The following is a 17,793-nucleotide window of genomic DNA, read 5'->3' on the forward strand; positions in this document are numbered from 1 at the left end:
GGGAGTGAGCTTGTGTCTATAATGTCTGACAACAATTCCATAAAAACCCATTTGGCAATTCATTCTACTTAGCTAGAACAGCTAAACCAGAGAGGTCAGTTTTACCTCTGCTGTTCTTTGGGTTCACAGCAGGGGAATTTTAAAGCAGAATAAAAAAAAAAAATCTCCACTGGGATTTCACTGAAATTAAAATAAGTAACTTAAAAACTAAACAAAACAAAAAAACCCCAAGAACACCTTCATATTAGGTTTAGTTTAAGCCACTAGTTTATACTGGAAGAGAAAAATACCTTTGAACTTGGCTCCCAATCACACATGGTTCATGAATTATAGACAGTATATTTCCACTTCCAAAGAGTGTATTAAAAGAGGAAAGGATTGAATGACATCTTCTTCCGGGCAGAATTTATATGAAATGATTCATCTTTTACCTCATTGCTGATTTTCATTTTCAGTTACAAGGAGAAAAGCTCTTAATCATTCTGGATAGCTATCTTTTTGGTTTTCATTTAAATTATGTGTTATATAGCTTAATTTTTCTGGGTTTCCATTCCAACATCACAGTTACAACTTCAGGGCTTGATCCAGCAGGATATATCAGCATATCTGAACTGTGCAACCCTTGGAAGATGCCACCAAAAAAATAAAAACCCCAACAACAACAAAAAGTGGAAATCTGGAGAAGGAAAGAGCTTCCTGATCGTGGTTACTTAGGATTCTCAGTATTGTCCACCCCACTCAAGCCCCACCTTCTCCCTCTTGAACCAGAGTTGGTGCAAAATGATACAACCACAGGGATGGAAAAGCCTTCTCATATACATTGTGGCTGACCTATTTAGGAACGATGAGCGGTTCCTATTATCTAACCCAAATCTCTCTTTTTTCTCCCATTGTGCCTCTTACAGAAGCTCTCCCAGTCCAATGTAGTCTCCCTGAATTAAAAGAGGACCCCCTCCACTTTTTTTCCCCTCCCAAATGGCCCTATTTAACTTTCAAAAATCAACATGTATCCAAGTCCTGTGCATGGTCTTAAGTGGGGGACGGTCCAGGGGAGAAGGAGAGACAGCTTTGGACGGAAGTGGAAACACAATTGAGTGGGGAAATAGCCTACAAGAAATTCGTAATCTTGTGAAGTTTTACACAATACCAACTAGTTTGAAAACGATTACAGTAGGGGCAATTGTATATGAACGGCTAGGCTGGGAGTCTATAGTGCTTTCATTGCAGTGTAAGCTTAAGAATCTAAAAGCGCCAAATCACTTACCACATGTTGGAACATCTTCCTCAGCTGATGAGGTCTGTTCATCTGTTGATGGCTTCTTCTTCCCTAAACTGATGATCTTTGTTATTTTTTTCCCAGTTACTTTAGTCACTGTGCCCTTGGTCTCTGACTTGGAACTCTTCTTCCTCTTAACTATCAAGAAAACAAACATGGACATCTTAGTATGTTTGACTGAAACCAATTATATTAAAGCACATGGATCAAAATAGACACGAAAACAACTGCACTGCAGATATACAAGCACGCACAAAACTGACTTAATTCTTAACATAAGCATTTGGACAAAACAGCTACCTTCTGACAAGAGACGCACAATTGCAGGCATCATTAATGCTGATACCCATATCACATGCCCAGCACAGTATTAAAAACATGGCACACAGAAAGGTAAGACTAAAGCAAGTTTATCATTAAAATTCATCAGTCGAATTGCTCCTCTCCACTATAACCATCTTCTAATTTAGAAGTGTGGTTGGGGTAATTCCATGCTGTACATTCAACCTGACTACACTGGAACAAAAATGGAAGTTGGATGATCTCCTGTCATTGTTCCTGAAAAGCATTTCTAACATAATGCCAGGCAATGAATCAGGCCTTTTTTTTTTAAGTAAGTATATGCCTGGCAAAAACATCCCTGCTATTGGAACTAGGTAAAGGTAACTATACAGATCAGAATGGGTCTTTGAGAAAGGCATGTATTATAAGATAACTTTCCTTTATAATGGAATAATCAAGATCACTTAATGCTCCCAATGACTGGGAGCTGGTGTTCCTTTTTATGGAAAGGACAGTGCAGAAAAAAATAGTTTACTAGATCTAATCAATATATATGGGAACTTAAAATAATGTACGAGTATTATTGGTATGAACATACAGATTGGTGCTGAACTTAACTTGCTTCCATTAAAGTGAACAGGATCAGTGCTGAGGACACAACTTTCAAAAGTGGCTAAATGACTTAAGAGCCTACATAATATATTTTTAAAAAATATAGCAGACAATCACAACCAATACAAAAAACCAGAGCTGCACAAAACCAGAACCATAATTATCTGGCTTGAGTTTTATCAACAATATAAAACTCAGCCCCAACTATTATTGCAAACATGGGCCCACTTTGAGTTCAACCTTAGTTGATTTGTGGCTTTGACAAAAAATGAAATTTAACTTAGTGGTTTTGACAGAACTGACAGTTTGTTAGAACCATCTTTCCCCCTCTCCACACACTCAAGCACACATGCACAAAAAGCAGCACTCTGTGGGTCTGAACTGAGCCTCCCCCAAAAACAAACAAAAGGTTCATTTGAAAGATATGAACTGAAATGTGAAATGTTGATTTAAGCACAACAATGTTAAAAAAATAACTGGTACAAATTATGTGAATTGGTAACTCACGGGAAAGAATGTACACAAGAGAGAAATAGTTCAGAAATTCTCAAGCCACAATTTGTTGTCTTTTTTTAGCCTTCGTTATTTGTTAACACGGGAAATCATTAGAAATTCCATCTGTCATCAAGACTGTCTCTTTCAGTAAGACTCTGCCACCAACGTATATGCAGCAGGGGAGTCCTTTTTTCACAGGTGAAAGTGGATTATCTGAAAACCTTCAGTAGAATGATGATTTGTGTATGGGAGCAAAAAGCTAAATCCTGCCCATAGATCTGCAGGGCTGATGTAACCTAATATGGTGCTGTCCCTACATGCAATGAATTCCCAAAGTTCTAGGGAAGGAGAGTATCCCATCTGCTCATATCATCATGAGCATAGGGAGACAGCAGGAGGCAGCACTGGACTGAAGACGAGCTGCTATCCCATACAGCAGCAGCTGAAGAATATCTGCAGCTGTGGAGTAGGGGAGGGAGGGAAGAAGAACGTTTGTGTCTGCGTTTGGGGAATAAGTGCTCACATCCCTCAGAACTCAAAGAAAGACAAATCAAGCTCAGTAAGGTGGAAAGTGCAAGGGAAGAATTCCCAGCTCCGGGAAAACGCAGTGAAAGGAGCCCACGTGAACTCTAATGTTCTTGCTTCCTCTACCTTCACTCCGCATGGCGTTTTACTCCGCCATGGAGAAGAAAGGTAGAGGAAACAATATTTCTCCCAACCTCTTTCTCCTGCAGTATGTAAAAGGGATACATCCCCTGATCTCAAGACAGATTGGCAAGTAAGCCATTTCTTCTCACCTTCTTCACCACCGCAGAACAAGATGCTGGTGGAGAGAGGGGGAGAGTAGAAGCAGGTGGGCAGCAGCTCTGTGGGAGCAGAAGGGAGATCAATGCACAGTGAAGTCAGCTTCCCTTCACATGGCTAACTGAGCTTTCACTCTCACTGTTACAGCTGATTTAAAAAAGAACCTGCAACTCATTCAGAACCCCTTAAAATGATTTAGTGATGACAGCTATGTGTTAATGCATTAAATGTCAGTATTTAAATCTCTTCACTACTATAAAAGACTGATTCTACCATGACAGAGTTGAAGGCCAAGAGTTTCAAGTGACTAGTGCTTTTGATTACCCAGCTTCAGACACTTCAAATGGGCCTTATTTTCCGAGGGTGTGCATTCAGCACACTTTTGAAAATCAAGCCCCTATAAGGTGCCTCAAGTTGGCCACTCAAATCACTAGTCACTTGTGAAAATCTTGGACTATGCATATATTTTGCAACCAGCATGGGGGTCTACAGAGACACAATTTTTTTTGCCTTCTGTAGTTTTATGGAAGTTTCTGTAGTATGTAAATGTAGCCATACATTTTGGACCTAGAAGTCATAGTGAGCTACTATGTTCCATTCTGTTCACTGGGGTGTGGAGATCTATGAATTTGGGAGATTTGTTCAAAATCTCCATTGGAAAAGGAGGGCAAAGATTACAAACTAAAACACCCAAAGGAAACACACACCCAATGGTGTCAGGAAGGGGAGGCACAGTGCAACTTGCCCAAAAGCCAATGCTGATGCAACTGTTTTCCAATAGCACTTCCATCAGCTTTTTCACACCTACAGGAAAGTACTGATTAAAGCAAATGTGCTCTTCTGAATAAAACTGAATATCTGTATATGTCAAGCTAACTAGCTTAACTAGGTTGGTATCACCTGTTTACAGAAATCTTTTCTTCAAGGGGAAACAAAAAGATAATCTGGGGATTGATTTTGCAGACCTTACTCAGGAAATTGAATTTGGAATGTCCCTCAGCTTGGAATCGAAGGACTGGGAACAAGCTTTCTGACTCCAAAGTGGAGTAGATCATTTTAAAGTCATTTTGCATACATGATTCTTGTCTTCCCTTATAAAATTCTATGATACCCTTCCTGTTTAAAATTATAGGGGAAAACCTTACATACAGTTAGTGGTTGGCTCAACTCCCCCATAGAAGACAGCGTACTTTATGAACACAGGAAAAAGTCATTTCAAAACTTACATATGGGCCTTGATCCTGCTGTCACTTACATCAACGTTACAGGTGGATAACTCTCATAACTAGAATGGAGATATTCTAATATCCACCAATGTAAAGGTTTACGTAATTCAAGCTTGGTATAGTTCAACTTTCAGGGTAGACATAAAGACTAATTACATTACTTACAAAGCGTTATTACCTATTCCCCAATTCATAAAAGAAAAAAATTATTATATTCTTTATGCTGAATATTTAAAACACACTCGGCATATGGGATTCACCTTGTTCTTTTCCATTACACACAGCAGCGATTCCATTTTCTATAGCACCCTCCCCATCTGAGCTTGGCCTCTCAGAGGACAATTTCTGCATGGACAAAATAAATTAAGTCATTTCTCATGTGGTCACACTGGCCAAATGATGTGTCATGAGTCAAATTAAAGTTACGCTTATTATTAAATTAAACACATGCCAAGCATCCATCCTGAGGACAAATAAATATGAGATAGTCAAGTGTTCATTTACATTACACAGATTTCTTATGTCACCGCACAAGCATTAAAAACAAAATAAAACTAAGCCACATTAGAACTGTATTGCCAAATATATCCATTCTTTTATCCTTTTAAGAGTAATTTAAGACTAATCATGTAACCCTAATTTAACAATAAGCAATGTTACCCATAATATATTTTTATTACATTTTTTGATTCTAAAATGTTGCTCTCTATTAATGTGCTAAACAACAAGTGCTCATTTTACATAAAAGAAATCTTCAAAACTAGATCTTTAATGAATGCTTCAGGTATACATTTACAACTTACAACCTACCAAACACAACACATTTCTATAGGTAGAATTTCCGTATTTTCGATGTGCGTAAGTAAGGGTCCCCTGCTGGTATGAACTAGAGTAAATGGTGGATTCTCTGCAACAGGAAATCTTTAAATCATGATTTCAGTAACTCAGCCAGAGGTTATGGCTCTATTACAGCAGTGTGGGGGTGCGGTTCTGTGGCCTGCAATGTGCAAGAGGTCAGATTAGATTATCACAACGGTTCCCTTATAGTCTGAGACTATAAAAAGGTCTGTGAAATAAGAGACTAGTAATTATGTGTATATTACTAATAAAAAATTAAAAATCTAAAGTTTATAAAATAGCTATTACCTAAAATGTGTGGCATAAACAAAACTCATATGTTGTGGTGTGCCATAAAGCTTTTTATTGGTATCTGTTTAACACAATTTACATAACTCAATCATGGCTTCACCACTTATGAGTAACATCGACATCCCAAATTTGTGGCAAGGAAAACTTGATACCGCACCATCCTGTATTTCCTTCCCAACCGGTACAGAGTAACTGGTGCTAAAAACTTAATTGAACAGACTCTTTTCTTACATACACTGAAAGGTCTGAAATGCTACCTGTACAAATGTGTTGTTTGTGTAAGGCTGCCAATTGTAAATGTATATCTAAAACATTCATTAAAAATATCATTTTGAAGATTTCTTTAATCTATGAGCACTTCTTACCTGATCTTGCTGTTTAACACATTAATAGACAGTAACATTTTAGAATCTCTCTCTATATATAATATTGTAAAACAGGCAAGGGAAATGTCTCACCACAATTAAACAGCTCCATGAGCTCAAATCAGTTGGCATGGGCCAGCCCCGGGGGTCTAACTGTAGTGTAGATATACCCTTAGTGAGTCAGGGAGCCAGGTATCTGTGTCAAAACATGAGCACTTCACAGGCTCTCAACACTGCCACCTCGCTATGCCAGGGGTGCTCAAGCCTCAATACAGACTGGAATTCCTCTGCCAGGCCTCCAAAACCCCAGTCCAGCCCATCATATCCCCACCAACCATTCCTCCCCAGGCTCCACATCCCTGCTTGTTTCCCTCTGCCTCCACAGGTCCATCTCTACACCAGAGCTCACCCACCATGTCCCATGCTACAGAGCATGCCTGCTTGTAAGCATCTAAAACAAAAAGCTGCTGATGGATATGAGTTGCTGAAGTTGGCCAATTTTGCATTGCCTGAATATGAGGAATAATTGTGTGTGTATTTTGTTTAAAAAATGGCCTCTGCCAGAGATGTTATCAGAATGTGAGAGAGAAATTTGGAGTCTTTGGGAACTGTGCAACTTATGAAGAGGAACCCAAAGAAATGTGAGGAAGAAGGGGAAAAATTTCCACAAATGTGGCATCTTAAAATGTTTTCCTCTGCAAAACTTACCAAGTATTTTACTGAAAAAGCTACACAGTTACTGTGCCAAATGTAGAGATTGAATTCAATCATTAATTGGAGTCCTGCTTTAAGGGTAAATGCAACCTGAACTTTAGAGTCACTGTTGACATCTCCATAATATAACACCATCATCTATCTTTGCATTAGTAATACTTTAACTTTACCTTTTCCAGTTCTGTCTTGTGTATCGGAGAACTAGATGATGGTCCATCTGAATCTATCGCTCCAGTGCAGTTGCTGCAAACGTCTTTTATCACCTTAAAAAGAAGTACAAAATGGTTTCATTGACACACAAGTCAAAGAACAGAAAAATTATATTTTGCTGAGCAGAGGACTTTATTCGAGATGAAGCACTAAGAATATTTGCTATCCTGAAGGTTAAAACAGCAGTGTGGAAATTATTCTCTTTATCCACAGGCAATATGTTAGGCAGGCTGCCACTGCTTGAGCTTCTCCACACTGCCTCACTAAATCGCTTCATGAATGACCTGGAGGAGCCATAATGTCTAGAGGTGAAAGGTTTCAATTTCTAGACTAGCTAATCTCCAAGCCTCTCCTGAGTAAAGAAGCTGCCAGGACTTGCAGTAGTTTTGCAACATGAACTCAGCTGACACCACCAAATTCATTTCGTTATGACTAAAAAATGGGATTAGATCCAAGATCCTGCAAGCCAGGGGACAGCACTGCTGCCTAGTATGCTACCCAGCTGCTTTTTTTCTAATGAAGAAATAATGATGTGCTGACCAAATTGCAGATCTGTATCAGATACTCTTGAGTGTGTGGTTTAAATGGATTTTTCATATTCATTATGTGATGTTCAGTGGTCACAGTAACATTGGCACTGAAGCATAGTTCATACTACTTGCAAATATCTCTTAGGAAATGTGAGTTATTTTATGCGCCCCTCCCCTGCAAAGAAAGAAAGAAAGAAAGAAAAATCCACAGAAGGAGATGGATTTTGATAGAATTTATGGGAGCTCAAAAACTGCATCTGTAAAATAAGGCCTCAAAAATATAAAGGCAGAAGGCTTTTACTTTTCCTGTTTTCTCTGTGCACACAGTTTGGTTTTGATTCTTAGATAGGGTTGCCACCTACCAATCTTCATACTGGAGTACCTGGTGTTGAGGGAAATATTTGAGTTCTTGATTGCAAATGCCTTAGAGAGTGTAGATATCGCCAGAAAAGTGACTATGTAAAAGTGGGACCTTCTTAATTAACAGCTCTCCTCCCTGGGTGTAGTCAGAGCAGCATCTGCTGACCTGAATGACATATATATGCTTTTACTCCCCTTTGCCCTTGCTAATACAGCAGAGTCCACCCAGCTAAGAGAGAAATGCATTTTATTGTGCTTGAGGCATCATTAACAGAAATGTGAACTAAGTTCCAAATGTAGGGCCAAATTCTGCCCTCATTTATACTTCTGACATCACATGATTTATCTAGCGAGAGAACTTGGCTCAGAGAACCTTCACTCCCAGTGACGGTACACAAGCCAGAATACAAGCTTAACATTCAGATCCCAGGCTGTTTGCATGGCTGAAATAAAAATATCTTTTTAATTGAAAACTGAACAAATTTGATATGGAAACCATTAAGACATAACAAAGATGGCATCAAATAATGTCCTTTTCTAGTTACTAGAGCTGAACCTCACTTTAAGGGCATACTAAGCAAACCAAGTGTCTATCTAAAGTACTTATATGGCCCTGTTATTGCAGTATCTGAGCAGATGGGGAATTGAGGCACAGAGAGTCTAAGTGTCTTGCCCCAGGTCACATAGGAAGTTGCTAGCAGAGCAAGGAATTGAACCTAGGTCTCTTGCTTCCAGGCTAGCAGCCTGAACACTGGACCATCCCTCCTCTCAGGCCTATTGACACTCTACTCCCTTCCTCCCTGGCACCCCAAACACACCCACACTCTTTTGGGGACCACAATGCATGCAATTTTGCATCTTGAGGTCTGGCCCCAGCGCTCGCTCTCTCTTGTCAGTAGCAGGGTATGAATACCACTTAACAACTTTGGCATCAAGACCAGATATAGATACAACTTATGGTCAGATTTAATTCCTGTGCTTCAGTTTAGTGGAAGTATGTGAGTGTTTTATTTGTAAAGAAACTTGACCATTCAGTTTCTGGGAACATTCATTCCTGTCTCCTGCATGACCTTGATACAACGGCTCATGTTTTCAGCATCTGGTCACACCACACAGTTAGTTAATTTTGGCAAAGGCAGATAGTAATGGAAGTTACAGACAGAACAGAGGGAAATGATTTGGCAGCAACCACAGAATAGTATGTGCAAGTCATGCACTCGAGTAAATACTGTTCTTGAAATACCTCACACACTTAAGGGAAAGCTTTCCCAAAGTGCTTAACTGGGTTTTAATAGAATTTTGAATAAAAATGATGCACAAATAATGTTGATCATAGGAAGCTCATGGCAAACTCTGAAGCACATGCATATTCAAAAATTCAGTTTGTGAACATTTTTGGATTCAAGGGATCCATCTTCAGCTGGTGAAGATTGGCTCATCAATTTCCAGGTGGAACATTACTGTGTTTTATTCACAGTTTCAAACTTGTACTTCCATGGTGTTCTGGATGAGTGCTTTGATGCCCCTTTTATAATTATGTTGCCATAATAATTGCTGTTTTCACATGCTCATAGTTTTTACTCACAACTTTTGAAGCTGAAACATCAGTGTGGCCAACTCTCATGATTTCATCACGAGTCTTAGAATATATGTTGATTTTTTTAAAGCCCCAGGACCTGGAGTCATACGAATACACAAGAGCCTCAGCTTTCATTTAAAACAATGAAGTTTGCATTCCTCATGGTCACTGAGAAAAGCATGAAAATGTGACCTGAACGTATCCTAATAGCTCAAAAAGGCACATAAAAAGAACCCTAAATTTATTTTTAATATAATCTCATTACTTGGGGATTTGAGTCATGATTTTTGAATGCTAATACTATCTCTTGCAGTGTCTACTCAAAAAAGAGGCTTTGATGGAAAGACTGAACAAAATTCCTTCAATATTTTAGATTTCAGCGTGAGGGGTGGGTGGGAGAGAGTTTTCCTCCCTCTCTCTGTCTCTCACACACACAGACAGGAGTAGCGTTCATATATGCCACCAGCCGACATTGATCCATTGAGGAAAGTCAATCCAAGTTTGTATGAAATGAAGCATTATTTTAAAGTTTAGGACTACATAAAATCAGCACACTGCAGGCTTTTCATTTTTTTGATCACTTCAAAGCTAAACCACTTAAAATAAACTTGACAAATTTCAGCCCCCAAAAGTTAAAAATATTTCCGGTCTTAGCATGTGAAAATGGCCTTTTGGAATGAAAAGGTTGAAAACGTGTAGGCTGGACATTTTTGTGCAGCCTGAACTATATATTCATATATTTTTTCAATCACAATAGTGCCTGGAGGCCCCAACTGGATCAGGAGTCTGTCGTATGAACTATTGTACCAACATAGGTCTGATCCTACAAACACACACATTGTGTCTTATTGACTTCAGTGGCACACAAGGTAAGTGTGGATCAAGGCCACATAAAGACAGAGTACCTGCCCCAAGGAGCTTGCTGTCTAGGTGTGAAATCCTGGTCCCACTGAAATCAATAGGAGTTTTGCCATTGACTTCAATGGCGAGGATTACATTCCTGGTGTTTGCAGGTGCTGGGCCTACATGCTCCAACTACATAAGCATTTGAGTTAATTATAGGGTGCTCACCTGTACTGAACTCATCAATTTCCACAATTACTATTTACTATTTTAAATAAACACTATCAAGGCTGGACGGCCCAGTATAGGACCTACCTTCCTTTCTTTTACATGCTTGTAAAACCCAAAGGCTCTAGTCACCTGAATTTATCCACCATCTTCCATGAGACAGGCTGCAGATAAGATACCAGCTATGTCGTAAGCCAGAGAACTGGTTGCCTGCTATGTAGAACCCTCCAGAAAAAGAAAAACTTCTCTGCATTCCACAGAGTGGCAGAGATGCGCTAAGTGAGAAGAACTTGAGTAAATGAATTCCTTGCCTCCTAACTCTGAAGATAGTAATACTGTCTCTTTAAAAGTGGTGGCTGGGGAGGGTTCTAGATAGGAGTGCTAGAATGAAACAGAGGGAGAAGAAGTAGCTTTAAGGCCAAGCCCCTGTTTTTCTTATTCTCATATAGCTCTTTGCTCTGTGTTAGAAGAAGGCGGTTATTTACCATTATCAAATGTGACAATGGCATCCTGAGTCTGTCCGTCTTTCTTTTCAGCCTGTGTGAGTTACGGCCCTAGTACAGTACCAACCAAGTGCTGGATGTTTTACAGGCAGATATGAGAAATCCCCTGAAGACCTCTCCGTCTAGCAATTCACGTAAGTAGCCACAGCAGGCTAAGAGGGAGAGAAGAAATAACTTTCCCACGCCACTCTCCAAGCACTAAAGACGAGCTCCTGCTCCATTGCAACGACACACCTCTTATAAAAGCACCCCTAGACTTAAATGAAAAGGACCATCTCCCCTGCCCATTGCCATTGGTTGGGAGGAGCGGAGAGTGGCAGGGGACTTCAAACGAGCTAGCAACTATTAAGATGGTCTTTAGTCCACACATATCCCCTTTAAAATTCGCTCCCATCTGACATTCAATCAGGCCAACCCCCATACACACTGGCCTGTGTTATTAACATCAAACCTACTGCCATATATGGCAATTGGATCAGAGTCTTATGAAAGGAGCGTTGGGCAGCTACGTAATGTTGCTTTAGGCTCTGGCATTGCAGTACTGCTACAGATGTGGAGGTACCCCCTCGGAACGGAAAGCTGCCTCCATCGCCCTCTGGATGCGGATATTATTTGAGGCCGAAAAGCTCCCCTTGTAATCACAGATATGATTTTCTACAAACAGATGTTTAATACCCATTTTATGAAAACAAATGCAAAGAAAGGAGCTCAACCCATGAGCTAACAACCCATGAGCTAACATGATTACATGTGAAAGAATGGGAAATTATTAGGGAAGGAATATTATCTAGTGGTTAAAGCAGGTAACTGAGTATCAGATCTCCTGGGTTCTCTTCCCACACCTACTGCAGACTGTATCTGTGACTTTTAGGAAAGTGTAATTCTGCCCTAGAAAGTGACTATACAAGTACGACATGTGTGGTTCCATATTAATTGTTTTTCTGATTTTCATATCACATGTGCTCATTTTACACATAAAGATTCTTTTTCTTACTGCCAGCCCCCCGAGCCCACTCTGTACTGTGATAGTAAAGCTGTATCCTTTCATATCAACAACAATAGCAGAGATTCTACAAGCCAGACTAAACTTTCAGGTACACCTCTGTCACTCATGTAGTCTTCGGGTTATGCCCTCAACAACACTTACATAAGCCCACTGGTCTTTCATGGGTTTGCATTAGTGAAACTGGAAAACAATCTGAAGACTATGAGGTTGTACAGTTAGATGAGGCTAGATAGAGCCCATTCTGACAGACATGGATGGAGTGTGCAAATACGTTTGTAAAAAGCTTCTTTTCATATGCAAACTGAGCAAATGTGACATAGAAGTCTGTCAGGCACAACAAATAGAGAACCACACAACACCACTTTTACAAAGCCACTTTTAAGACACAACCACAATTTAATCTTTTTGTGTCTCGGTTTGCCCACCTGCAAAATGGGGGGAAACAGTCCCTCACAGGGCTATTATAGGGCGTAATACATTAATGTTTGTGAAGTGCTTTAAGAGCCTTTGTTGAAAGGTGTTGTCAAAATAATATTATTCCTATATCGCATACAATTACAAAATTAGTCCTATACAAGCTTAAATTGATGAGCAAACTGCTATGGATTTAGTTTTCTCTCTACTGAAACGCAGGCCACTTCTGGAGGGAGACAGAAGCTATTTAAGTGCACTTAACATGACACAATAATTTAAGTCAGGCAGTTTCAAAAGACTAAGGGAAATTTAAACAGTAGACAACATGCAATTACCAGAGATGGAAAATGGCAAGGACGCTTGTGCTAACAGTCTTATGAAAAGGACTGTAGCATCTTTAAATGACCACATCTGGGCACAGTCTCAGTCTTGAATATCAGGAAAAAACACTTCATAGTGTCCTCTACTCCAGTGTTGATGGACAGATTTAGTACTGACTCAGAGGGCAGAGGGTCACCTATTGAATCACCAAAAAAGGCCTGGTTACCTACCTTTCCATAACTGTCCATTCCATTCTAAGCGTGTGCACGCCCACGTGGACAGTTGTCGGAGACTTTTGCCTTAGTGGTATCCCTAGGGTCAGCTGTGGCAAGGAGTGCCGTGCTCATATGTCAGTATATCAGGCGCCACCGGCCCTATGCCCTCTCGGTTCCTTCTTGCCGGCAACTCCAACAGAGGGCTGGGAGGGCGGGTAATGGAATAGACATGAGCAACACATCTCGAAGAACAACAGTTATGAAAAGGTAGGTACCCGTTTTTTTCTTCTTCGAGTGCTTGCTCATGTTGATTCCATTCTAGGTGACTCACAAGCAGTATCTATGGAGGTGGGCTTAGAGTTCACTGCTTGGCGGCTTGCAATACTGCTCTACCGAAGCCAGCATCATCCCGGGCCTGCTGGGTCAGCGCAGAGTGTAACGTGAAGGTATGGACCGACGACCAGGTGGCTGCCCTACAGATGTCCTGAATAGGCACTTGGACCAAAAAGGCTGTCGAAGAGGCCTGAGCCCTGGTAGAGTGGACGGTGATGATTGTCAGGGGCGGCACCTTCGCTTGATTGTAACAAAAACGAATACAGGCAGTGATCAAGGAAGAAATTATCTGAGTGGAAACAGGGTGACCTTTCATTCTGTCGGCCACAGCGACGAATAATTGCGTTGACTTACGGAACAGCTTGGTACTGTCAATATAAAAGGCCAGCGCTCATCTAACGTTGAGGACATGCAGCCTGCACTCCTCTTCTGTCTTGTGTGGCTTCGGGAAGAATACCAATAAGTAAATATCTTGGCTTGAATGAAACTGAGAGACTACCTTGTGAAGGAAGGCTGGGTGCAGTCTTAGCTAGACCTTGTCCTTGTAGAAAACCGTGGAAGGTTAAAAGACCTCCTGAATGAGGAGTTGCTCATGAGAAGGGTCCTTGAAGAGGGACGGGGAAGGAGGATGGAAGGGTTGGTCGGCTACAAAGTGCAGGGTATAGCCTGACGAGACTAATGCGAGCACTCAGCAGTCCAAGATGATATGGGACCAGGCTGACTGGAAGGGGCGGAGGCGGTTGAGGACGATGGGGACCGGATTCCGGTGCAGTGACTGGGGCATCGTCCTCGGGCGCACCCTCAAAATGACTGCTTTTGGCTGCGTTGGTCCCTGGAAGGACCAGGCTGGATAGATGGGCGAGATGACGACTGGTGGCGTCACTTAAACCCGCTGTTTTTGTCCTCCTTTTCCTAGGGTCCAGATCGAGGGGCACCCCAAGATCTTGACAACGGCGGAGGCAGTGGTGGACAGAATGGCTTTCTAGCCTGCTGAGGAGTATGCAGGCCCAAGGAGCAAAGGGTAGCCTGGGAGTCTTTAAGGCCATGGAGCCTTGCATCAGTCAGCTCTGAGAGAAGCCCCGTCCCTCGAAAGGGAGGTTCTGGAGGGTGGATTGCATCTCCTGGGACAACCCGGAGGTCTATAACCAGGAGCTATGCCTCATGGATATTGCAGAGGTGACCACCCTTGACGTCATATATGTAGCATCCCAGGCCATCTGGAGGGCACCCCTAGCTGCTGCTTGGCCCTCTTCCACCAGAGTGACAAACTCCTGTGCTCGATCATGTGGGAGGCTCTCCCTGAACTTGCTGAGTCCCAAAGGTTGAAATTGTATCTGCCAATAGGACCTGATGCCTAAATTGGAGGCTCGCTGTTGAATAAATCTTTCTGCCAAATAAATCCAGCCTCTTGGCATCTTTATTTTTGGGGGTGCTACCCACCTGGCCCTGCCTAGCCCTTTTGTTGATGGCAGACAAGACCAGGGACCCCGCGGAAGGGTGCACGTATAAATATTCAACCTCCTTTGTGGGGACATAATACTTCTTTTCCACCTTCTTGGATGTGGGCAGAATGGAAGATAGGGTCTGCCACACTGACATGGTGATCTTCAGGACCCCTGGGTGAAAGGGCAATGCCACCCAGTCTGGGGCAGAGGAGGGGATGACACTGAAGAAGTCATAGGGCTCCTCAGCTAGTTCCTCGACCTCCAAGTTCAGGTTGGCGGACACCCTTTTAAGTAGGGCTCGGTGCTCTCTGAAGTCATCGGGGTTGGGGGCTGCTGGTTTGCGAGGGCCCCGCCACCGCCTCGTCCGGGGACGACTGCACCGCTGGAAGGAGGGGAGCCTCCCCGTGCTGTGTCAGGGACTGTTCTTCAGCCACTGGGGCCTCCTGTGAAACTTCAGCTTTGGATTCGGCTCCTTGCTCTGACACTGGTGCCGGCTGCGCCAGGGCTCTATTGTCCGAAGCCGCCTGGGGGGAGCAGTGGGAATACAGTGCCGGCATAAGAAGCACCCCCACAGGTTCCACTATTGCCACTGGACGGGCCATTACCCTTGATCCCAGGCCCGTGCCGCAGGCACCTTGCAGCCTCCCAGATAGGGGATGATTCGTCCTTTACAAGGGAAAGACTGAACTGTCCCTCTGAGCCAGACCACTGCCCTTCTGGTGACCAGGGCGGGGCTGTGGAAACATGAGTCTGTCGACTGACTCTCTCTGGTGGTACAGGGAAGGCGAGGACCAGTGCCTGCCTGAAGAATGGTACCGAGTCCCGGTGATCAGTGCCATGACCAGGAACGATCTCGTGCTGGAGGGGAGTGACACCTGGGAGATCTGCACCTCGGCGATCTCTGGTGGGAGGACCGTCAGTACTGGGAGTATGGGGATCAGCACTGCGACTCCAGAGTTCCATGTCTCGTAGGTGGGGAAAGCGATGTCTGAGATCTGGGCCTCCTGACCGGAGACCAAGGTTGCGGTACCGGGGTCCTTGGCCGTGGTGAAGGGGAATGACACCTGTTCCACTGCCTTTAGGGGCGGTCCCATAGCTGGTTTCGTCATCTGAACCGGTATTGTGGCGGGATCTGCAGTGCGACCAGGTGTCTGTGGTGCCAGTCAGCCTAACTGTTCCTTGGCCGCCGGGCCTGCTTCAAGTGCAGATGTCCCTGCAATGGACCGGGACCCCCTACCACTCCCCAGAGTCAGAGTGGGTCCCTGGCTGGGCTGTGGGTCCAACCACAGCAGTACCCCAGAGGGCCTCCACTGCGGGCATGAGGCCTAACACAGGTCCTTTGCCCGAAGTCCTCTTGTGCAATGCCTGTGGCCCAGTCAATTTAGACCACTTGTTCGGTACCGGAGAGGGGGAACGGTGCCTGGCAGATCCTAGTGCCAGCGGTACACTGTGTGCCGATGCCAAAGTACCGGCATGGAGTCTGAGTGTGAGAGCTCCGACGTTGGGCGCAGAGCAGCCTCCATGAGGAGGGCCCTCAATCACATGTCCAGGTCTTTTTGAGTTTGAGGACAAAAGTTTTTTGCAGAGCCAGCACTTTTCATTTCTATGGGGCTCCCCCAGGCACTTCAAACAACTCTTGTGAGGGTCACTGATCGGAACATGGCTTGAAGCCTGGGAAGCAGGGCATGACCCCCTCCGGAACAAAGTCCCAGCCAGCTAAACTACTACTAAGCACTTAACAGCTAAGTAATCACTCGACTAAATAACAAAGGAGAATGATCTAAACAGTGAAGAACCGCTAATGTTCTTGTGAAGCAAGACCAGGCGCTCCAACCAACGGTCATGGGTGGTAAGAAGGAACTGAGAGGGCATAGGGCCAGCGGCGCCTGATAAACCACCAAATGAGCACGGCACTCCACAGGGCGCCACAGCCGACCCTACGGATACCGCTAAGGCAGAAGTCTCCGACAATTGTGCATGTGGGCGTGCGCACACCTACAATGGAATCGACATGAGCAAGCCCTCGAAGAAGAACTCTACTTCCAGAAGCATCTAGGTATACCATCAACATTTTCCATTAGTGACCCAGCCCAACCCTGCTTAGCTTATGAAAGCTGATGGGATCACAGCAAAGGGTGGTATACTTGGAAACATTAAACTAAAGAAACTTCACCCGAACAATGCATAAAATTATAAAAAAATGAATATATTTTGATTAAATGGATTTTTTAGATTGTCTTTCACACAGTACTTGACGACCGAACACTAGAAAGCACGCTCTAGCAAGCAATACTGCAACGGCTAGAGGATGGCCTTCACGACTACTCCGTCTCCGTAATGGTCATGATTTTGGACCTTAAGGCCAAAGATATCTTTGGCATAAAATTGGTTTTTGTTCAAAGACCAGTTTTCATATGAAGGGGTTGCTTGCAACACAGACCCCATTTATCTGCATGAATGAAGTCAGTAAAGGAAATATATTGCTGTAATACCATTTTATAAGTAGTATTTTATTTTCTTAATCCACTACCTCTTTGGGGCATGATAAACAAGTGTAATTTCTCACAGCCAATTGGATATATTGGAACAAATATTCAGAACATAGATCCGTAGCTGTACACATGCATGCACATTCGCAAACATCCACTGAAAAAGCTCACTTTTGGGGCACAAAGAGAAACTGTGCACATCTTTTCATGGGCATGGTTATAGGCGCAATTCAGTGTTACTGATGTAATCTCTATAGCAGCCTGGAATCTGTACTGGTTATGCTTGGTGCTCTGAAATTCTGACAGACCGGTGACATCAGCTATTCTTTCAACCAAGCATTCTTTAGCTGGTAAGCCTGAAACTGCCTATGTGGTTTGCTGTCTAGACTTTAGG

The 17,793-nt window shown here is 43.0% G+C and overlaps 1 protein-coding gene across 2 annotated transcripts in view; it reads right to left on the bottom strand.

Moving 5' to 3' along the window:
* Nucleotides 1–17,793, bottom strand: part of AFAP1 (actin filament associated protein 1) — a 94,744-nt gene that overhangs the window by 30,370 nt on the left and 46,581 nt on the right. For both annotated transcript variants that reach the window (XM_077814655.1, XM_077814656.1), the window contains exons 6-8: nucleotides 7,094–7,186; nucleotides 4,956–5,040; nucleotides 1,265–1,414 (exon numbers count right to left, since the gene is read on the bottom strand). In XM_077814655.1, coding sequence (XP_077670781.1) covers nucleotides 1,265–1,414; nucleotides 4,956–5,040; nucleotides 7,094–7,186 — 328 coding nt within the window. The remainder of the gene's footprint in view (nucleotides 1–1,264; nucleotides 1,415–4,955; nucleotides 5,041–7,093; nucleotides 7,187–17,793) is intronic.

This window comes from Eretmochelys imbricata, chromosome 4 (genome assembly GCF_965152235.1).
Source record: "Eretmochelys imbricata isolate rEreImb1 chromosome 4, rEreImb1.hap1, whole genome shotgun sequence".
In the NCBI taxonomy this organism is placed as follows: domain Eukaryota; kingdom Metazoa; phylum Chordata; order Testudines; family Cheloniidae; genus Eretmochelys; species Eretmochelys imbricata.